A 24554-nucleotide genomic window follows, 5' to 3' on the forward strand; every position below is an offset into this window, starting at 1 on the left:
TCATCACAGCGACGTGCCTTGTGTGCCGAGCAGGTGCCACTGCAAGCCACCATGCCCAGTGCCTTGTGTACAGCCCTTGTTTAAGTTAACCCTTACAACCCAGATGTACAGATGGAGGATGAAGTTCAGAGAGCTGAATGAACACACACACCATGCCAAGACCATGTGGCACCTCTGCCACACAGCCAGGATGCAACCCCAAGTCTGGGTCACCCCTTGGCTGCTGAGGCTTCCACAGTACTGTCCAGTGGCCTTGGTCACCCCACACCAGCAGAGCTGCACTTAGTCCTCCAGGTCACTCTCACAGCCATGTCACACGAGAAACTCCAAAACTAGAACAAATCCACCTGGAGAAGGAGGGAGATGTGATGAAACCTAAATGCATGATCACACCTTACCAGATATCGGGGGGGGGGGGGGCTGATCCTGCTCCTCACTCCCCACTTGCATCTGTCCATGTCCTTCCATGGGCCTCATCTCCCTGAGTCCAGCCCCACCAGCTGGCTGGCAGATGTCTGAATCCCCATTTTGCCCACACTTTGAGGCACTGGTTTGCCTTCTCCCTGGCACGCCACTTTCAATCTACCAACTCCGCTTTGTTCTTCAGACCTTAGCTCCCTCTGGGACAGCACCGACTTGGACTGGGGCCTAGACTGAGCCCACTCTCAGCTGCAGGGTGACTATCTGCTGGATGTCCTTCAAAAGACACCCCAATACCTTTCCTGCTTGATGATGGAGGCTCTCATGCACCAACCATCAGGGAAGATTCAAAAATAAGCAGTTATTTTAAGGGCTCTACAAATATGAACTCTATTATCAAACTAATTTAACAAATCCAAAATACCATCAGCAATAGATACTTTCATAATGGGAATTTAAGGTTTTGTTCTCCAGACCTCTACCACTTTAGCAACGGTGAGAGGCAGACTCACCTCAAAACTGATTTTTCCACCTTATTCCCAAATATGATCAATGGGAGGCTCTATCTTTGGTTATTATTCCATGTCTTCTGAAATGAGGTTAACTCTACTCCTAAAAGATCCAAATCAGTAATGACTTGCAAACTAAGAATTCGAACACTGCCTGGCTGAAAAAGGGCAGGAAATCTGACCAGTTTGACAGAAAAGATCACCTCTCTGATTTTAGAGTGACTAAAATGATAACCTATCAAGAAATCGTACATTTGTGGAACTGTTTGTTCCCTACAATCAAATCAATGAAATACCACTTTATCTGGTGGCATGCACCCATCTCTTTAGGATGCAGCTTGGTAGAGAAAATGCCTTCCTGTGGACCACCAACTATGAGGTAATGCTATATCCAACCCCAGAAGGTGCCTTTCTTTGGTCTATGCTTTGTATCTCTCAAGAGCTTGGCCTCCTCTAAAGTACACCATTAAAGGCAAATGAAACAGACCCCGCTGCCCAGTGTTATTGAACATTGCTCTGTTTAGAGGACAGGCCAGCAGTCTGCCAAGCCTTCTCAAGAAGCCATACATGGGATGATTCTCCTCTCCCTTCCCATCCAAATGCTGCTTTAACGGACAATAAAGATTAAAAATAAACTGAAAGCAGGAGCTGGAGATGTTAGGAGGGTATAAAAACTGAGTTTCATACTTTGCAAGTGGAACTACACCCCAAATCTGTTTATTCATGAGTCCCATAGTAAGGATTAGAAATGACCTTCAGAATGAGAGCGAAGGGTAGGAGAAGGTAGACTTCAGTATCTTTTGGATGCAGCTGTGGATTTCATTAGGTTTCTTCTGGAGCTTTCATTTTTATTTCACAACTTTGCCCTGTGGTTAGATCTGACCCTGTTGAGCCAGTCTTTGGTTTATATGCTGCTGCTTCTGTTTCTAGGAGTTGAAAATGGCCTTCAGTATGATCAAAAAGCTTCCTTCAATCCAATGTTACAAAAGGAGCAAGGAACCATATTCTGACATTTACCGTGTTTACTGTGTACCACAAGGGAGGATTTTTAAATTTTTGATATACAATTCGCCACACACCTAAATAAGTAAGCTCAGAACTGCCCAAATGCTAAATGCTCCTAATATCACCATCCACTTCTGAATCATGGTGGAAAGCTTTACCTTGTATCAAGCCAGCATCTGTTAATGGAACTTAAATTTATTGCTCTTTTGTTCTTGACCCAAGTGCTTTGTCCGTATCTTTCAAACTTTCAGAGTTTTGCTCCTCTCCTTCAGTCCTTCATGGTTTTCAGATCCTTCAGTCAACTGCCCACACGACTCTGCTCATGCCCCAATTTGTCTATGTCCCTTTAAAATGGGATCCAGGAACTGGGTTGTGGGCAATGAAGGTCTTTATCATTTTACCACTGTCCAGACCTCAAGCACATTAGCTCTTCTCTCTATGCCATCCTTGTGACCAATTAGCAGAAGGGCAGGCTGCAGCTGTTCAGTAAGCATTAATTGGTGGTGATAAAATGTTGTGGCAGAGAAATGTCTGACAAATGTGTTCAGCAAGTCCATGACCCTACAACCAAGTTTACAAAACTGTAGTTTGGAGTAACTTCATAGTGAATTTTAATTAAAGCCTACATAGATAGTTTAAACAGCAGAGCTTCTTGGACCTCACTGCCCATACAGATGGGGAATCTGACCAGAGATTTGCATTTGGAAGGGAATGATTTAAAATCCAGAGGTTTGTGCTATCATGGATTATCTTGAACCATCTATATTGGTTCAGAGATGGCAGTCTGACAAACCCCTTTCCAACTCCATGTTCCAAGTACCTTAATTAACACTCGAGATACCATTTGAGCTTTTTTTTTCTTTTTCTCACATTTTCTATGTTTTCATTTGAAGTAGACAACTGGGTCATATTAGACAGAATTTATTATAAAGGTCACAGATAGAGTTTCAGCATTACAAAAGTGCCAAATAAAGATGTCTCCTCTACAGTTAGGCAAGAAATATTTCAAGAGAAGATAACTGTGCTTGTATAAGCATCAAAATATTATAGATATTATATAATTGTATATAATATGTAGTAATATTTATGTAACTACTAACATCATATGATGTCTAAAAATTACCACTACAGTTGTGCCACTAACAGATTAAAATTAACTAAGAAATTCTTTGGCAGAATGTGGTTCCTTCTTCACATAATTATGAGGATATTGGTTGATATACAGACAACCGTGAGGATACTGGATGGATATACAGACAACCATTCAGCTCTTGGAAAAGGGGTATTTGTATTTTCCAACACACTGAGACTTTTCTCCACCTCCCAAAGGTGGATAAATCAGAGATGGCAGCCATACTCTGTCTCAGTCATTTGCCCATTTTTCCATAACTGGATTACCTTCCCATGTATGCTCTCCTTTCCTTCATCTCATGTCCAAGTAAAATGTCATCAGGAAAAAATTACCACTGATAGGCTCTCACCACAGAATCAGAGATCTGTGTAGGCCACTCAGGGACGGCCTCTTGCAAGAGGGTTAGAGTGGGGTCAGACACATTGTATTTCTATAAACAAAATCACTAAGCAAAAACACAGCAGGATCTGTTTAATAATAAAGTGGTTTGTTGAGGTCTAGGATTTTATTATTTCTTTTTAGAAAAATGACAAAATTTACAAGATGCAAAGGTCTTACACAATACATTATCACTGATGTTTGTTCTCTTTACACCTTAACACGGGGCCTGGCTTAGCCAGTACTGGGAAGAACATGGATGCAGTTGAGACCCATCATGGACACATGTGAAAGGAGGACTCAGTGTCAAGTGATGTTGGGCCAGCCTGTTTCAAAAGAGAGCCAAGAAATCATAGGAACCAGCAGAGTCTTTTCATGGGGAAAGCATGGGTATATGCCCTGCTGCCATGTGCATGAGGTGCACTCCCCCATACCTCCAACACCCACTTTCTCTATTAGACCACAGCAACAACAGAAAATGGTAATGTTCCTTTGGTGTTGTTTTGTTTTATTCTTTTTTGTTTTTGCAGGGCTACTCAGGTTCCCAATTTCTTACTTCTGTCTTCCTTTTCATGACTCAGTTCCAAATTCTTAAAGCAGTGTAGGTACTTAGCATCTTTCATGAATTTTTCAGGATCCAGTTCCGCCCAATGATAATGCACTAAAAAGAACAAAGATAAGACACATTACCGGAAAAGGTCCCAAAATTTGCCTTCAAATCCTATGTAAAAAAATAAAACCAAGCATAAAAATTAAAAAAAAAAAAAAAAAAAAAAAAACAGCTGACGCTACGCTTTTAGTTCATACAATGACAGCAGCATGACAATGTTTAACTTCACTATGAATAATATGCCATGTTGTCATGTATAAACCCAAACACCGTCCTCACCAAAATCTCCAATTTATTAGAACTTTATTCTTAGAGCTCAAAAAGACACTATGTATCTGGGAATTAACTCACTTCTAAATGGCCTTTGGATCAAAGAGAAATTGGAAAATATTTTAAAACGAATGTAAATGAAAAGACAACATATCACCATCTGTGATATGCACCTAAGGCACTACTTACAGGGAAATTCATAGCATTCAAAGGTTACATTAGAAAAGAAGAAAGCTGTCACGTCAATAATCTGAGCTTCTATATTAAGAAACTAAAAGAATAAAAGAGTAAAACCCAAAGCATGCAGAAGACAAAAAATAAAGACTAGAACAGAAACTAATGAAATTTCAAACAAAAACAAAAAATAAATGGGAAGATCAATAAATTTGATAAACCTCCTGCCAGACTTATCAAGAAAAAAGAAGACATATGTTACGAGTATCAGGAATCGAAGAGCTAACATCGGTACATTTTATAGACATTAAAAGGATACGTCACAAGTAACTTTATTCCCACAAATTAGACAACACAGATGAAATGGGACAAATTCCTTGAAAAAAGATACAAAAGTCTCATTTCCAAATCCTTTTAATCATGAAGGAGGCAGGGGGGAACCTAAAGGAACCATAGGGACAGGGAATAAACACTTGCTTTTGAGACATTTTTAACACTGCTCAAAGGATGGTAGGTTCTTCAGTATAAAATCTCCAAGTATCTCAAGTCTCCTTCTGTAATTCTGAGGCTACCACAAAAAGGCTAGGCTACCAGCTAGTCTTGCCAAGATTTATGAGGCAGGCAATTGTCATCCAAGAATTTAACTAAGCCCCAAACTTAACACAGCAGTTTCTACTTCCTCAGATCTAAATTCTAATTGCGTGAACTTCAGTAAAAGCAAAAGATTCTGATGATAGTGGGTTGCACAGTGATACCACATCTGTGAATATGCTTCTGGATGCACTCGGCATGGATCACATTCTTAGGAAAGGGTCACATTATGAGCAGATGCCTCAACAGAATTAACAGCCTTCCATTCCTGCACCCAGCTTGATATGGAGGCCTATGGGCCCATCCCAGAAAGGCTAATTATAACACTAGCTATGTTCTTCAGTTCTATATGGATCCACACAAGAGACTAAAATTTTCCCCAAGGCCTACCCTCATGCTCTAAAACCCACCAGTCACAGTCCTGCACTACTTCCTAAGAGATATCTCAAAGACCACAAGGGGATAGGAATTATACAACATCATTCCTGGGGACCATATTACTTCCACTTTTAAGCCAGGAAAAGCAATCCATATGCTCCTATATTTTAATCAAGATGCTAACCCAAACCTAGGCATCTGGGGTGTACTAATGTCTCTTTCCTCATCTGCAATACTAATAACTAAAATCCTGAAATTGGATCTCACATTGACCTTTGGGGAACTTCATCTTCTTGGTGCAGATTAAAACCTTTGTTTTTGAATTTAAAATGAGTTTTGGGATCCAGCTTTAATATATTATTCTTTTACATTTACTTCAAATAAATATTCTACATGTGTTCAAGCTTTGAGATAATAAATTTATGCTTCAATGTCTGATGTACAGATGGAAATGATAAGGTTTACTGCAGAAGAATAAATGACCTGGGAAATGTTAACAATATTCCATTAGATGATAAAAGCAGTGACATTATATATACAGTCTGTCTTTAACTATGTAAAATTCGAGAAAAAGATATAGAATTATCTGATTAGAGAAAATATTATAAAAGTATTAAGTTAATAATGATTATCTTTATGAAATGGCAGGTGACTTTTACTTTCTTTGAGCATTATGGCATTTTATAAAACTTTCTGTGATGAATGAGCATTAATTCTGTAATACAAAATGGCTTTCAAAAGAAATTTTAAAAGAAAGACAATTTAGAAATCACAATTCCCTACCAGAGAATCACAGAACTAGAAACCTGAGAGGTTTCATCCCAGGGGTTCTCAAAGTTTACAGTAAACCACTACTCAGGCCTAGAGATTTCATAAAGCACTTAACCTGAAGGGTTTAAACTACAAATTCCTTTAAAATTAGCTGTTCTAACACTGGGATACCTAACAGGCACATCTCATCACACTATCAACATTAATAACATGAGCTCCCAAACTGCATGCAAGACCCTTCTGGCCAACGGTAGACACTGTTGCACCTGAAAGCTACTGCCCCACCAAGGTACATGGATTGATCAAATAGATGCTGCTTTTTATTTCCAATCTCACTTTAACAAATATTCCTTCTCATTTTCTTAAACATTACCATGGAAAAACCCAGGGGCCAGATTACTGGTTGGCAGGTGGGAGTGGCTGGAGATCATAACATTCCCACGGCTAGAAGCCTGAAAGGGGAGATGGGAGGGAGCTATCCAGGAGGTCCACTTGCCAGATCACAAGCACTGAGCAGAAGTTATTTGCAAGCTGACAAACACATGATTTTGCACAAAAGGGTGATAAAATTTAGAAATCCTAGAGGAAAGGTAATGTGCCTCCCTGTGAGAGCCGTTGAGAGGATGGCATGTACTTCCAAGTGCATTCTTCTGATGTCTCCGTGAGGCAGGTGAGCTATCTGAGGGCAGACGGAGGCACTTGACATGCAGTGGTAAGTGCCTGAGTTAACTTAGCACCACAATTTCATAGCCTTATGGAAAGAAGCTTCTGGAGTGGTTCTCGTTTACTGCCTACAAACATCAGGGGCAGTGGGGAACAGTACAGCATCAGAAGAAAGGAATTCCTCAATAGCCTGTTTAAGTCTCTCTGAGATGCTGATTTCCAGCTGATCTACTTCTGGCTTCAGGCTATTAGAGCAACCACAAGATGTAAGTGCTTAAGATACATAGACCACAGACCTGCTCTCCAAACCACTGTCAAAAGAACCCAACTTTTATATATTTATTTCAGGCTACAGCTAGGAATCTAATCTGAGTTCACTTACCTAGAAAAGAAAGGCTGTTCTATAAGAAAACATGAGTCTCTGAGAAGTCCACATTATCAGAGAAGGATTCACCCTGACTTAGCACTTAGATTCCAGTGAGCCCTCCACTGAACTGTCAAACTGAAGAATTTCTGCCTTTATTCAAGAGTTGATGGTCCTAACTTGGTGATAAGAACATGGGGACAGTGATTCAATTTCCTGATTAAGACAGAAAAGCTTGGGGATCCCTGGGAGGCTCAGTCCGTTAAGTATCTGCCTTCAGCTCAGGTCATGATCTCAGGGTCCTGGGTTGGGGTCCTGTGTCAGGCTTCCTGCTCAGCGGGGAGTCTGCTTCTCCCTCCCCCTAATCTTGTGCTCTCCCCTTCTCAAATAAATAAGATATTTTTGTTTAGCCTGTACACTATCTATTGCTCACATATATTTGTACGTATTTAATCAAGTCAGTCTTACAGAACTGACAGTGGTTCAGAATCTTCACTTGTCCAACTGAACTCTGCAATGACAGGCTTATTCTATGTCAGCACCATCCAATATGGCAACCACTAGCCAGATGTAGCTACTGAGCACTTGAAACGTGGCTACTGTGACTAAGGAAATGAATTTTAAATTTTAATTTTAATTAATTTATGCTTAAATATACACCCAAAGGTAGCATCTACTGTATTAGATGGCATACTTCTAGGTTATCTGTAAGCTTGGTTCACTACTTCAGCTATAGACAGAATCTTCTTGCCAATTTATTTTCTAATAAATGAAACTAAGGTGGAAGCCTAGGCACATAGAAAATCCAACCCTACTGCTGATAAGCTAGCATAACATGACTACTATGTATCAGTGAGAAAGCGGTTCAGCCTCCTGCATAACAGGCCAGAACAGCACCAAGGTGTGGGAACAGTAACCTCCTCCAGGTTAGAAAAGAGAAAATGGAGCAGAAAATATTTTTTGAAGAAACACTGCTTAAAATTTCCCAAATGTATTGAAAGACAAACATTTACAGGTTCAAGAAACTCAGAAGGCCCAAGGCAGTCTTCAGAGTGAAACTCAGATGTGATACAGATGTTGAAATTATCAGACAAGGGAAAATAACCATGATTAATATGTTAAGGGCTCTAATGGGTAAAAGAGACAATACATAAGAACAGATGGGTAATACAGCAGAGAGATAGGAACTCCAAGAAAGAATCAAGGGGAAATACTAGAAATAAAAAAAAAACACCATAACAGAATGAAAGAACACCTCTGATGGGCTCACCTACTGAACACAGCCAAAGGAAGAATCAGTGGACCTGAAAATTAGTCAATACAAACTTCCAAACTGAAATGCAAAGAGAGAAAAGAATTAAGGGGAAAGGGATGTGAAGCAATTGCAAAAGGTACAACATATACATAATTGGAATACCAGGAAGAGAGAACACAGCAGAAGTATTTGAAGAAATAATGGCCAAGAATGTTCCAATCTAGAGAGAGAGCGAGAAAGAGAAAGAGAGAGAGAATCTTGAAAGAAGCTGAAGGGGGGGAGGAAAGAAGGAAGGGTAAGAATGGGGGATAGCTATGAACCCACCTTACCCACAGAGGAACATTGCAAGGACTTCTCAGAGGAAACTATGCAAGCAAGAGAATGGAAAAAAATATTTAAACTACTGAACGAAAAAAGCCACCCATCTAAAATTCTGCACTAGTAGGATTATCCTCCAAAAGTGAGCGAAATAAAGACTTCCTTAGATCTGTACTGCAAGAAATGCTGAAAGAAGTTTTTCAGTTTTTAGGCAGAAGAAATGTGATATAGGTCAGAAACTTGGATTTGTGGGGCACCTGGATGGCTCAAATGGTTAAGCACCTGAATGTTTTTTAAAAAGATGACCTGAGCTAAGGCAGACGCTTAACCGACAGAACCATCCAGGCACCCTAAGCATCGGCTCTTGATCTCAGCTCAGGTCTTGATCTCAGAGTCATGAGTTCAAGCCCTGTGTTGGGCTCCGTGCTCAGCAAGGAGTTTGCTTGAGGATTCTCTTTCTCTCCCTCTGCCCTCCTCCCATTTGCTGATGAGCTCTCTCTCTCAAATGAATGAATGAATGAATGAATGAATGAATGAATGAATAAATAAATAAATAAATCCTTTAAAAAAAAAAAAAAACGTGTATTGCAAATTCTAGGGCAACCACCAAAAAAATGTTAAGTTTAAAAAAATAAAAACAGTACCTTGGAGGCACAGTTTTATACATGAAGCACCAGCCTATGAACTGGGAATGAATGTTGACAGGGAGGCAAAATGAAAGCTGTGGAAATGAAAGAGATTCTACTGTCTACGTGTGTGTGTGTGTGGGGGGGGGGGGTTGACAACAGTGAAAATATGACTATTTAATACACACACACACACACACACACACACACACACAACCGCTCTAGCTCATTAGAAAGAAATGTGCTCAGCCAGATATGTCTTATTATTCAGACAAAGGTCAAGTTGAAAAAGCAAACAGATGGCAGCTTCCAAAATGCTTTTTCCTTGCTTGGTTTCAAGTGTGTTGACATTTGAGAACAGAAATGTGGGGTGCTGCTCAGGAGCATGCTCCTCTCACACTCTAATGATGGCAGTGAAGTAAATACTCAAATGAGGCAGTACTTGACCCTGCAATCAAAGGCAGAGAGCACATGGTCCTCGTGAGGGGCTGCCATGGTGCCTTTGGCTGTGGCCAGAAAGGGGAAAGGGAGTCACAGCCTCAGAGGAAACCTTGAACCCTCCCAGCAAGGTGAGTGAGCCTGAAGGAATGAGACAGAGGACAAAAACAGAAGTGCATTTTAGTACTTCCATGTCCACTTGATAAAATAAGGAACATCTACAATGTGATAGAGAAATGTCAGCACTCTGGGAGTTCCCTCTGAAGGTTTCCGACTCATTTTCATTTTAGAAAACTATACCTAAGCTCATGGAGTTTCTCACTCCATTTTCTTTTGTCTTTCTTTCTTTCTTTCTTTCTTTCTTTCTTTCTTTCTTTCTTTCTTTCTTTCTTTCTTTCTTTCTTTCTTTCTCTCTCTCTCTCTCTCTCTCTCTCTCCCCCTTTCCTTTCTCTCTCCCTTTCCTTTCTCTCTCCCTTTCCTTTCTCTCTTTCTTTTCTTTCTTTTCTTTCCTTTTTCCTTTTCCTTTCCCTTTCTCTCTTTTCCTTTCCTTTCCTTTCCTTTCCTTTCCTTTCCTTTCCTTTCCTTTCCTTTCCTTTCCTTTCCTTTCCTTTCCTTTCCTTTCCTTTCCTTTCCTTTCCTTTCCTCTCTCTCTCTCTTTCTCTCTTTCTCTCTTTCTCTCTTTCTTTCTTATGCCTTGGAAACTCAAAGCTGCTCCCTTAGGTGCTGTGAGGCTCCCTAGGGCTCTTTCTGTTTGTAAAGAAAACCAAATGAAAACTGTAGCTCCCCTCACTGAGGCAGGAGTAGGGCTGCTGTTTCTCTGTGCAGCACAGTCAATGCCAAGGTCACCTTCTGTGACTACTTAATTCAGCTTTTACAGACATCTGAATATCGGGTGGTGATTTTGTAGGTTTACTGAGAATGACGAATTTCAGTAAATGGGACAACAGAAAACCCAAATCCATAACTGGAGGACCAGCTGTCATTCACTCCTGGCCCCCTTTAGGGTCTTCAAATCTGAGAACATGTCTATAACCCAGAGGTGGGGGTACCCCAGCTCCTCCCTGGCCCTCAGTTGGCTGTGGCTGTGGTGTCTCAGAGGGCCCCTCATGTCTGTCCATGCCTGAATGTCTGCACCAGCCACGGGGCCTCCACTAACATCTGATTTGAATTCCAACTGGACACTCACCTTAAAGTGCCAATAAGCAGATGATTTTCCTCATGTATTCCAAAACTCAAATAGTGCTCCATTAACACGCAAAGGAAACGTGGCTTCTGTGTTTTCATGGGCCCATCCAAACATCCTCACAAGCTCCCATCCTGCTGAGTGGCAGCAGGGGCAATCTTGAACCCACAGTAATTCTGCATACCAGGGTGTGAGAACAGCTGAGTCATAGAACGGCCCCTGTGCCCAGGGGGGCTGGTATGGTGCCGCACCTGGTGCTGAGACCTGGACACACCACTGAGTAGCACCTGATAGCTTGGGGGCCAGAGCCCCCACCCCTGCCCTACCCTGCTTTCATTTCTGCTCTCACTAGCAATACAGACTCCTCACACCCCACCCACATGGAGTTTGTAGCTGAGATCTGCAGGGTCTCATAGTAGCAGTCCTATGAAGAGCTGAGGTCATGACCCTCCTGGCTTCCTGGATGCAACGGCCTTAGCCTCTGGGGCAGGCTCACTTCGCTCCTTCCACCAGGATGCAGGGTCAGCCCAATTAACCCCCACACCTTTCTTCAACACCCCTCAACCCCCTCTACTGACTCCTGCTGCATCTTGTCTCCTAACCATGTCTTGCTTTCCCTTCTACTGCACTGCAGCAGCCTCACAGAGACCTCTAGCCATCCTCCATAGTCTCCTGCCCGAATTCCCACCAGGGACCAGCACACAGGCCCCCAGGCCTCCAGCTTTCCTGTCAACCCAACCACCAGCCAGAGGACTCAATCCTGGAACCATAGCACCAAGCATGGCCTTGGGCTTCTCCTCTTCTACTCCTCTTCTCTCTTTCACTGCCCCTCCTACCCTGAAGCTCTCTTTCACCTTCCCTCCTGCTGGAAGATTCCAGCTACATGATTCCTGGTCATTCACCTTTCCCCCACCTCCTCCCCAGGGACATAATGATGATAGGGCTGCAGTGCCCTTGATTTACAGGGAAAAGGAAAACAAAACAAATCTACTCTTCAAAACACTGTGCCCTTGAGTTTGCTTCCCCCACTATCATGTCCCTTCTCTGGCTAGGTTTTTGTTTGTGTGTTTGTTTTGACTCTTGAATAACACACAAGTTAGGGACACAAACCCCTACATAGTTGAAAATCTATAGAAGTTATGACTCCTCAAAAACTTAACTACTACTAACAGCTTACTGCTGACCAAAGCCTTACTGATGACATAAACAACACATTTTCTGTATGTTATATGTAATATGCAGTGTTCCTACAGGAAAATCAGTGAGTGAAAAGGCAATGTTATTACGAAAATCATGAGGAGAAAATACATTCACAGTCCTGTCCTATATTTACTGGCACCAGAAGTTTTCATCTGTTCACAAGACAAATTATCTGTCAGTACCTACGTCATCATCCCACATGACCCAAAACACTGTACGCATTATCCATATTACTAACATCACACACCAAAAATGAAAAGATAGTGTGAAAAAGAAATTCGTATTTACAGGTGTAATGATAAGTGTGTTGATAATAAGAAGCAGCAATAGGATTGCTTTATGGCAGCCTAGCCTATTCACTAATGAATCATTGTAAAATTTTTCTGGCATACGGTATTACAGTTATACTCATGATACATTACTGTAAACACTGTTAACATTGTTTTTAAAACCACTTGACGGGATGAGCACTGGGTGTTATTCTGTATGTTGGCAAATTGAACACCAATAAAAAATAAATTTATTATTAAAAAAAAAAAACTTACTCATGATGATAGGCCGATAGGCACTCTCTCCAATTGTAAGACAAAGAGGCATATTGTATGGTGATTCTTTGAAAGCAAACTTATAAAACAGTAAGAGAACAAAGGCGTTATCAATTTTATATTAGCATCATACACCTTATGCCTCTGTAAGGATAGGCTCTCCACTTCCATGGGAGTCTTGCACACGATGTTCTACATGATGACTATATAGGCAATGATGATGATGACACAAACCATCTCATGCAGTTCTTGCCATACAGTTACTAGGTTTCCACATGAGGACACGCACATACACAGCCCATAGGCTAACTAACTGTTATGGAACAATGATTATTTATTATTCCGTGAGTAGAAGTGGATCAACATAAAGGTCTCCATCCTCGCCATCTTCATATGATGTAGGTGGAGGAGGAAGAGGAGAGGCTGCTCTCGCTGTCCTGGGGTGGCAGAGCAGAGGTGGAGAAGGTGGAAGGGGAGGCAGAAGAAGCAGGCACACTCGGAGTAACTTTAGGGGAATACCAAATATCATAATTTCTGACATTTTTGCCTTTTCTTTTCTCTAAAAATGTTATCATGTGGCACCTGTCCTCCTTCCACCTCTGCTTTAGTTTCAGCATCCACATCATAAAAGAAGTCTAAAGCAGTCAGGAAGTTGGATGCCTGGGTGGCTCAGTGGTTGGGCATCTGCCTTCTGCCCAGGGTGTGATCCTGGAGTCCCAAGATAGAGTCGAGTCCCGCATCGGGCTCCCTGCATGGAGCCTGCTTCTCCCTCTACCTATGTCTCTGCCTCTCTCTCTCTCTCTCTCATGAATAAATAAATAAAATCTTAAAAAATAAATAAATAAAGCAGTCAGGAAGAATTAGAACCCTCTGCCAGACTAATAATTTGTTTTCTGGCACTGCTGCTCCTAGGTCTTCTTCCTCACCATCTCACACTGGTTCAGAAACCCTCATCTCCCTCAAGTCATCTTCTGTTAATTCCTCTGTGGTGCTTATTAGCATTTGAATTTCTCCAAGATCCATATCATGAAACCCATCACCTCTCAACTTGCCTCTTTTTTAACCAGATCCACAATCTCTTTCATGATTTCCTTGATTTGCTCTGTTGTACATCCTAAGAAGTCATGTACAACATCTGGACACAGTTTTCTCCAGCAGGGATTTATTGTTTCAGGCGTGATGGCTTTCACAGCATTTTCTATAACAGTGGCATCTTCAGTGGAGTAATGCTTCCAGACCTTCTTGATGTTCTATAGGCATTCTCTTCCATAGTATGGACAATGTTTTCCATATAGTCTTGGGTGTGATGAGCCTTCAAAGTCTGCATGACCCCCTAATCTAGAGCTGAATCAGAGACCATGTGTTTGGAGACCACAGCCCACTTTGACAGCTTCAGTGTTGAACTCACACAATTCTGTAGCCAGGGGCATTGTCCAATATCAAAAGAACTTTTAAAAGGTAGTCCCTTCCTGGCAAGGTATATCCTGACTTGAGGAACAAAGCACCAATGGAACCAATCCAGGAAAAGGGTTCTCATTGTCCAGGCCTCCTTGTTATGCAACCAAAAAGATAACAGCTGGTGTTTATCTTTTCCCTTCAAAGCTGAGGCCGGGGGGGGGGGGGGGGGGGGGGGGGGGGGGGGGGGGGGGAATGGACGACACTGGTGGAGGGAGGTTTAGCAGCTTTAAGGGCAGCCCTGATCATAAACCCAACTGCATTTGCACAAAACAACAATTAGCCTCTCCCTTCCTGTTTTGAATCCTGATGCTTGCTTCTTTTCCTTACTAATAAATGTCCTTTGGGACATTTTCTTCCAGAATAGGGTACTTTGTCTGCATTAAAAACCTGTTCAGACATCCTTTTTCCTCAATGATCGTCTCAATGGTGTCTGGGAACTTGTTTGCTGCTTCTTGGTCAGCAAAAGCTACTTCTCCTGTTACCCTGGCATTTGTAAAGCCAAACCTCTTTCTAAAATTATCAAACCATCCTTTGCTGGCATTCAATTTTCCAGTGTTGGGGCCTTCACTTTCCTTTTGCATTGAGCTGTTGCATGATTTCACCTTTTCTCAAATCATCTTAAGAGTCTATAGGTATGCCTTTCTTATAGCAATCCTGCACCCACATAAAAGCTGCATTTCCAATATGAGAGAAAAAGCGCAACATTTCCGTGCCTGCTGGCATAGCTGCAGCAATGCCTTCCTGAATTTCCTTTTTTTTTTTTTTTTTTTTTTTACAACATCCCTGATGCTGGATTCATTCATCCTGAGATGGTGGGCACTGCAGCTTCAGACCTTACTCTATAGTATGCATCAAGCAATTCAACTTTTTCTTGTGGTGTCATGACTTTTCTCTGCTTCCTAGGAGCACTTCAAGCACCACTAGTGGCTCCCTGGATGGATCCCACGGTGTTATTCAAGGTTTAGGATATTGCACTCAACATTATGAAAAGTATAAAAGAACTGCGAGGGATCACTTTTTACTACAATCCACAATTTACTGCAGAGACAAACTGCTCAAGTGGAGATGATTACTGTCACATGACATTTTAAACGGATACTCATGACACATGAGTTCAATGCCAATAGCAACAGGAGGTAGCTAGGAAATGATTATGGTGGTATACAGTATGTGCTATAATTAATTTTATGCAGTTATGATTTAATACTGCATTTTCACATTTGTTTCCATTTCTCTCCACTGTAAATGGTGTCATATATAGTCTGTTAAGTATTTCTGTACGTTTTGATAAATTTTAACTTTTTATAATAGATTTATGTGTATTTTATGGTAGCAACAGATAAAATAGACTGTATTTACCTATATTTAATGCATTCATGACATGCCTTTTTCTTAATTTTTTTATGTTTCTAGGCTATGGGGTTTGCCTGTGGGCTTTTTCAAATTGTTGCAAATCTCTAAAAAATTTTCCAATATATTTACTGAAAAATCCATGATGAGGGGACCCATAGAGTTCAAACCCATGCTGTACAAGGGTCAACTGTAGCATAATTTACTCCAAGATCTATACTACCCAATCTGCAATACCTTGAGAATAAATATGATTACAGGTTTTTAACTTTTCCACTGATTTTAGAAAAGCAAAAAATAAATACCTACAAGTCCATGAGAAATTCTGCCTCTTAAATTTTGGGAGATGTGGAAAAGAAATGCCCACTTTCACTTCTTCCACTTTTTATTGTGTGAGGCTTTCTATTGTGAACATGTCTTCCAGGATGTTCTGTGATACACAGTTAACTGTCTCTTCCTCTACGCATGGGGCTTTTGGGTGTTTTTCTTGCCCCACAGAAATGGCAAAATCACTTCCAAACTGCCCACAAGCATAGGATAATAATGCCCAGGATACCTTTCTACTGGAATCATTCTGAGGCCAAAATCTAACACAAATAGAAAACTATGTTTTACATGATATAAAAAGCAGAATTCAAAATCATTCAATAAAGTAAACAAAGAAAGACTCAAAGTACTGAATAGACACAGTTACATCAAAAACCAAGACATTATAAAATATATTAGCAGGTTGACAATCTAATCAAGAAAGAAATCAACTATGTGGCATAAGAATTTTTTAAAGCCATTTTGAAAATTCAAGGCACGTTTGAATTTGTGTGTATTGGGGTGTGTGTGTTTATGTTCTTAAGCTGGGTTTGGCTACTAGGAAATAAATGATTATATATTTATTCCTTTTCTATTCATTGAGCTTATCATAGGAGTCTGAAAATTCAATTTTTTAAAATTTATTGTAAGGTCCTAAAACTCACTGGGAAGAAGCTATTATTTATAATTTAAAAACTAAAAGGAAAACATACGGTGCTGTGTTAGAGTAGGGCCAAGAGGTAAAACACCCTGTAGGCTGGGCGGCTACCCTCAGTCCAGGGAGTAGAAACAGAAAATGTGGGGTCTGGATTTTGCTTCTGAACCAAGGAACCACCCACTATAATGCATGTCATTCCCTGGCCATCAGATTAGCCAGTCCTTCATCCTTCTTCCAGGGGCAGGAGTGGGTGCCAGGGCATTCTCTCCAACACGATCCCTAGGAGGCAGGGGAGGCTTAACAAGAAGTGCCATAGAAACATGGGGAGAGTCCTCTTCTACCTGCCCCTCCCACTCCAGCCTGCTGGGACAGTCACCAAGGTATTATGACTTTACCTGCCTGCTTTTCACAACATTACTGGCAAAGGGGATGAATTTTACTCTTTTAGTTAATAAAGAAAAACCAAGGAGCAAAAATTATATAACTTACTGACCACAGAAATCATCAGGATGGAAATAAGAAGTCAATGAGTTTCTGAGTTATTGCTGGACCCACTTAATGAGCACAACTATAAAATTCACTGAAAGAGCCACTGTGTGCACTGTCTTTGTGTAACACAGTTCACCCTTCAGATTCAGGGTTTCTGTTCAGACTGCAAGTCAGAAGCACCAGCAATATTTGTGATGACAAAACTGACCACTGATATGAGCAAATCATCACAAAGTTTTGAAGGGGTGGGAATGGAAGTTTTATTTGATGCAAATGCCACATAAAATGTTACTGTGTATTGTGAGTATTTAACATTATTTAGATACCATGTAGCACTTTCCAGAAGACTCTCCCTAACTCATACCAACTGTTACAGTTCATGAATAAAAACCCATGTCTTTAGATCCAGACCAAGAAAAGGCGCAGGAAGGGCTTGTGACTGTGACAAATGAGGCTGAGTGTGAAAAAACCTGCCTCTGATTCCTGCTTCACACTCACGTGAGTGTGAGAAAAATCAACCAAAACCTGTGGCCACTCCCCGTAGATACAGGGTAGGAAAGAGAATGATTAGAGGAGAAGTCAAGGGAACATTACTGGATTTATTACCCAGTGCCTCCCTCCCCTTAAAACTACCAGTGAGTTAACAATGTAATCTTTCTGGGCTCTCTATTCTGTTGCTTTGGTCTGTTTGTACTTGCAAGCCAGTTACACAGCACCCAGTTATCACTGTTGACTCTGTAGTATAGAGCTCAGTGCCTGGGAATATGCATCCTAAAGGTCATTTCACAGATGGCCTAAAGAGAAGGCCAAAAACCATCTGAGGAATGTTCTCTCTCACCACTCAACGTCTCCAGGATGAACCCAGATGCTGACGTGGTATGAACCACAGACTATATATAAGCTGAAGGCTAAGGCTTCAACATGTTTAGCCAGACCTCACTTCTCTCTTGATTTCTGCTATGTCTCCTAACTGGCCTATTGGCTCCAGCCTCACTCCCCACAGCTGCTAGTGTGATTCTCTCAAACTTCATACCTGATTATGTCACTTGTACATTTGAACCATTTCAGAGGTTCCCCACCATCCCAGAATGAAATCCACATTTTCCAGCTGCACACTGGAGCCCTGTAACCCAGAACTCTCCTACTTCTCTAATTTTATGGAAGCTCCCCAGATACCCCACCCCCACTCATACCCAGGGCTTCAGCCATTCTTCTCCACCTCTGTTCCAAAACTCTGTCCTCGTCCCACACTCAACAGTGTTTGCATCTGCTCCTTTTAGATGAGACAGCTCCCACCCTCGCCCCTCATCTGCCCATTTCCGTATGTCTTTTGAGGTCGGGTTCTGGGGTCCTGCCTTCTGTGGAGCTTCCCCAACTTCCCCCTCCACATTCCCACCACTTCCACAACAAACCACCCTGCTGTCTAATGATTTCTATGCTTCTCCCTGAACTTGTGAACTCTGACAAGTAAGAGGCTCTCAATAACGTGCCCACTGGGGGAATGAACGTGAGCAAAGGGCCATCAGATGGCCGGATCAAGTTTTAGGTGCTTCTGACCTTCAGGCAGGAAAATGGACTTAATGCTACAGTGAACTGAGATGCATTCCTGGGTGTGGAAGTGACAAGAATGAAGCCCTATCTTAGGAAAGGGAAACTAGGAGTGCACTTGGTACTAAGAAGGATGAACTGAAGGATGGAAGAACATGAGGCAGGCAGCTATGAAAGGAAGAGGCTGCAGGTGACTGTGGCCCCCACTGCAACTGCTGAGAGCAGGAGTGGAGAGGATGGAGCCATGGCAAGGAAGGGCCTGTGCAAGGCTCCTAGTCTGGATCGCACATCTACGAGCACTGTGGAAATGTTCATGGTAGCAGCAGTTGTCGACCAACATAGGTAAGTGAGGAAGGAGAACACCCCAGGTCCGTGGGTCTCTGCCCACACCTCCACTTTTCTCTTCATCCGGAAAAGCTCATAAAATTATTTCTGCTGCAAAAGCCATTCTGTTCTCTATTTGTTACCATTTGCCCAAAATGTGAGAAGATGGGGCTATGCAAGGAGGGGAGGCTCCTACCTGAGTTTCATCCCTAAGTCTACGGCTCCCGTTCAGAAGACACGTCACCCTCTGCCCCACTGCTGGCACTGCGGTCTTCTTTTCGGGGGGCGTTTCTTTCTTTGCTTGATTCAGAAGGCCCCTTGGCTCTGGTCTTTTCTTTCCTCTGCTGCTGTTTTTCAAGCTTTGACAACTGATTATAAAAAGTAAAAAGACTTGTTTTACAAATGTAAACATGTGCCTGCATATCCAAAACACCAATTACTTTACACCCAGCAACCACTGAAAATGCTTCTGATAACCTGATATGCCACAGTGTTTCAGATATGCCAAATAGTCTGCAAAATGTTCGTCAGATAGGCACCTGAACTGTTAACACAGATTGGTCACACATGTGATCTCTCCGGACTCTTCCCCACTCATAACTCATCTTGCCACATGCTCTTTGAAAATGGTCAACCAACAGACTTCGTTGACAGGCTGAGAAGAACCTTATAAGTGAAAAAGCTTTTATTTATTTTTCCTCTGATGTCTCTATAGCTTTCTCTAACCAAGTTATTTTCCCACTGTTTTCTAAAGAGTGATCAACACACTCCTTTATTCGCTGGAGGTAAGAGAGAAGGCTCTGAATAAAAAGGACATTATGCACATTCAGAAATCGTCTCAATTTTGTTTTTTGAGGCTGAACTTACCCACATCCAAAACCCCAAAGTGCTCCTAGTAAGCCGCATGATGGCTACACAGGGATGCTGGCCATGGGGAGCCCTCTTAGACTTCTGGCATCCGACTCCAGAAGAACCTAGGTCCACTTTTCCCCTGGATATCTCCCCAACTTGTTCAAGGAAACCACAGACTAGACACAGTTGAAAGAAACAGATCATCTGACACTGAGCAACAGCAAGGCCACTCCAGAAAGGCCTGCTGAGAAATTCGTCAAAGCACAACGGCCAAGTTTGGGCCCACAGGATTTTTTTAGACCAAAAAAGCCATGTGTAACAAAGCTCAAGAGACAGAAACACCCAGTTTCATCTGCCTCCCACATCAGGACTGCAAACATTTTATAGTTCACATGGAAAGAGGAAAACTTATTGAAGGGCTGGCTTCTCCCTGCCAGTCACTGTCCCATATCCAAGCACATGAAGAAAACACTCTAACCAACCTGCCAGGTCATCCCTTGATTATAGACAGACTTTGAACTGAACCTTTAGATAGATCAATAATCACCAGCTCTCAATTCAGTCCAGAAAACCAAATTTATTAATGGCTGACTTATTATCTTTCCCACTCCCTATTACCTGAAAAGCTATGCTAAACAGTGAGGTTGGTTAACACACTAATAATTAGAGTTTGTGAATGAAGACACCAATTCACCTTTGACCCATCAACTCTTCTCTCAGATAACTCCCCTGGATAAATTCCCATTAATATGCACAGGAAATGACAGGAATGAGCACTGCACTATTGTTTGTATCCGCAAAAAAACAGAAACAACCTAAACATCCACTGATTAAAGGACAGATAAATGTAGTGTCAAATAAAGCAATACAGTAAAGCAGATCTACACATATCAAAATGGATCATGTTATACAAACCAAATTAAGTTTCAAAGAGCTCTATACGACAGGATTCCATTACACAAAACAGCACTAGACATTGCTAATGGGCTTATGCCAATATGGTATTGACTTGGAGAATACAAACCACCTTCAGTACAAAAGTTTTGAGGAGACAGAGAAGGGAACAGGATCAGAGTGGAATGACTATTATATGGGCTTCCACCATAAATATCAATTTTTACTTTTATAAAAACAACCAGACGGTGCCTGGATAGCTCAGCTGGTTGAGTATCTGCCTTCAGTTCAGGTTGTGATCCCAGGGTCCTGGGTTCAAGCCCCGCATCAGGCTCCCTGCTCTGCTTCTTCCTCTGTCTCTGCCTCCCTTTCTGTCTCTCATGAATAAATAAATTTTTAAAATTTTCAAAAAACAAACACAACCAGATATAGAACAGGGTTGCTGACCAGCGCCAGTAATGTTAACTGCTTGCATTGGCATTTGGCCACTAATAATAAAATGCTTGCACTGGGATGTAAACCAACACATAGCTTCATCAACAAAGTCTTGTGAAAGTATCAGCTACTGATACTTGGTGGCATTTTTCTCTGTGCTATTCTGCCATGAGAGGAATTTCTTGCATCTAAGATAACAGTCTTCCATCCTCATTTCCCTTTTGGTGTCTCCATGAAACGATGAGGATAGTGCATGGGGGTCCTTCTATCTTGCTCTATTTTTTTTTTTTTTTTTTCACAAAATGATCTTGGATCGCACAATGTGAATGTTCTTAACATTACTGAACTGCACACTTAAAAATGGCTAGGATGGGCAGCCCGGGTGGCTCAGCAATTTAACGCCGCCTTCAGCACAGGGTGTGATCCTGGAGACCTGAGATCAAGTCCCACGTCGGGCTCCCTGCGTGGAGCCTGCTTCTCGGCCTCTCTCTCTCTCTCTCTGTGTCTCTCATGAATAAATAAATAAAATCTTTAAAAAAAATGGCTAGGATAATAAATTGCATGTGTATTTTACTGAAATTAAAAAAACTTATTGGGATCCCTGGATGGCTCAGCAGTTTAGCGCCTGCCTTCGGCCCAGGGCGTGATCCTGGAGACCCGGGATCGAGTCCCGCATCGGGCTCCCTGCATGGAGCCTGCTTCTCCCTCTGCCTGTGTCTCTGCCTCTCTCTCTATGTCTATAATAAATAAATAAAATCTTTTTTAAAAAAACTTATTGAGCTATATATACTTGTCATATATTATAGGAGTTTCAGGTGTACACATAATGATTTGATATTTATATACATTGCAAAGTGATCACCATGATGAGGTTAGCTAACAGCCATCACCAAAAAATTTTTTGCTAATGATCTTAGAAAACAGAGCTGGCACTTCATGCTGGATACCACCCCCCCCCCAATTTCTTTTTCGTTTTTCTATATTCCTAGTTGATGAAATCCAAACATCTGGAAATCAATGTTCTGCAGTGAACTGTGATAAGTTGCCTTCAGCTGCCAGCAGCTTATGTTTACATCAGTGTCTGTGTATGTGTTTATACATGTATGTATAATAAATATGTGTGTATCTATAGACAAATTATACACACACATACACACTAAAAAATCATGAACACATTCCAAGTTAGTCTTAACTAAGAAAATAATTTTTATTTTAAAAGGAGACCCTCTCCGTTTTGTGTCGCCTCTTTAGAGGTAAATATATAAAATGTGAGTATCACCAGTGACTTAGCCAAACCAAGCCTCCCCCCAACTGCTAAGATTCAATCTCTCATGCAAAGACCTGTTTGTCAACCAACCTGTTCTTTACTTTCTACTCTTAAATGCTGCTGAGAAGCCAGACCCTGGGAGGGTGATGGGGAATAATTCCTAAATAAAGCAGGCTTCCTGGAGGCTCCTCCAGTGGCCACTGTGCCCATCTGATTCTGCACTCATTCAGAGGTGCCATCAACACAGCATGAAACTGTGGGAACACTGATCTGACCTTTCACCCCAACCCTGTCCCCTCCCACCATGGACCACACTTGTAAATCATGTGTGATAATTATTTAAGCCACAGGCATAGCCCGAGTTTCTGTGAAGGATGTAATACTGATTCTCTTACATTATTTATCTTAACACACCCCAACCACATATGGTTCCATGCCTCAAAGTTTTCTATGAGAACATTGTGAACTAACCTAATAAATTTAAGCCTTTTCTCAGAAAACTTGGAATCCAAGGCAGCCAAAACTTGGAATTTAAATCTCAAGGCAAGAAAGCAGTTGGATTTTTTTTAAGGAAACAAATGAGAAAGAAAGAAAAAGAAGAAAAGAAATTGGTAATGCATATGGAATCGTGTAGAATGTCAACAACTTTCAAATTAACAGAAAGATGGATGTCAAGGGGAATGTAAACTACTATAGGTCCCATGAACATGTGATCTATAAACACTGAAATGGAGTACTTTTGGTTTTTCCTTTGTTTTCTTAGTTTTTAATTAACTGATGAGGGTGTCCATAATACAAAGGAAACACTATGCAGACTGTACAGGCTCTAGTGTCATAGGGAGAAATCCAGTCTTCCAAAAGCAGCTCTGGACACACAGACACTGCCAAGGGCCAGATAGCCATTCTACAGCCAGCCTGTACCTCTCATGGTGATTCTCAGAAAGTTCAGAGGGGACTAAAGCAGGGGGGATGGGACTATCTAGATCCCAAACTCCCCAAAGTCATGATTAAGTCCACTGAGAAAATAAAGGATTTTCTTTGTAATTAAGACGTCCATGCTCAAAATGCATAATGCAAGAATAAACTAGTTCAACATGGATACTACTTCAGGGCTTGCAAGCCTAAATGCCTTGAAGGACCAGGCAGATAGCAAACTGAGGGAAGCAACAAAGTACAGAACAGGGCATGGTGGAGACTGCAGCCACACTAGAGAGGACAAGCCCCACCTAAGGACATTCACATTTCTTCCTAAACATCTGGACAGATGTAATGTCAGTGGGACATATATGGGTCACCTGTCAGGAACCTTCCCCCTGTATGACCCTGATTGTTCTAAACGAGCCAGTAATGCTGTATTATCATCAGCATCCCACAGAGAAACCACTGTCATCTGCCAGCACTGCAGGTACAGTCATCTTTCCAGCTGCTTCTTCCCTCCCTGCTGACTTACTTGCTACTTCAGAAGTGCCCATGTCTGACCCTGCTATCACATGGGGCTGCAATAGAAATCATAGCCAATAGGATGTGAGGGGGCTGCAGAAGGCTGCAGAGCAAGGTTTCCCTCCCTAATAAACACAGGTTTATCAGCCAGCCTTATTCCCCGATAATTAATGTTGAGTTATAGCTGTATTTGAGCCTTCTGACTTCCTCAACCATCAAGGCAGAAATGTACAGCAAACTGAGACCTTACAGCAGCTTGTTGCTAAACTACCAAGGAGCTGAACCCATGTTAGAACTAGTTACTCTTTAATTTAGCAGAGAGAGATGGCCTTGAGTTCCCTGCATATCTTCTAGCCATGAAGACAAGGGAAAAGAAGGATCACAGCCTGGCCTGCTGTATACTATGGGAAGAGTGGCAGGAGTTGCCAGTACCCCAGCTTCCTCTGCCACTGGATGTATTGAGCCCTGCATTGCGCTCCCTGCTTCTCCCTCTCCTGCTCCTCTTGCTTGTGCTGTCAGATAAATAAACTTAAAAAAATAAAATAATAAAATTTTTAAATGGGGATTATAATATTACCCTTCATACCTGCCAAGTGCTTAGAATAGGGCTTGGCTCATAGTAAGTGGAGGTCATCACCTATATATGTGGTTGACAGCTCCAGGAAACCAGGGGGTCTGCTTGGTTTGCCTCTGTGTCCCTGGC

General features: G+C 41.7%; 1 protein-coding gene across 5 annotated transcripts in view; it reads right to left on the reverse strand.

Annotated features, from left to right (window-relative positions):
• Positions 1-3552: 3552 nt before the first annotated feature.
• The window catches only part of DTD1 (D-aminoacyl-tRNA deacylase 1), a 184263-nt gene continuing 163261 nt past the window's right edge, over positions 3553-24554 (reverse strand). For 4 of the 5 annotated variants that reach the window (XM_072799872.1, XM_072799871.1, XM_072799870.1 and 1 more), the window contains 2 exons: positions 19160-19331; positions 3553-4105 (listed from right to left, as the gene is read on the reverse strand). In XM_072799872.1, coding sequence (XP_072655973.1) covers positions 19179-19331 — 153 coding nt within the window. In that variant the 3' untranslated portion in view covers positions 3553-4105; positions 19160-19178. The remainder of the gene's footprint in view (positions 4106-19159; positions 19332-24554) is intronic. The other variant, XM_072799875.1, reaches the window with a different exon arrangement.

The sequence above is a fragment of the Canis lupus genome, chromosome 26 (genome assembly GCF_048164855.1).
Source record: "Canis lupus baileyi chromosome 26, mCanLup2.hap1, whole genome shotgun sequence".
NCBI lineage: Eukaryota > Metazoa > Chordata > Mammalia > Carnivora > Canidae > Canis > Canis lupus.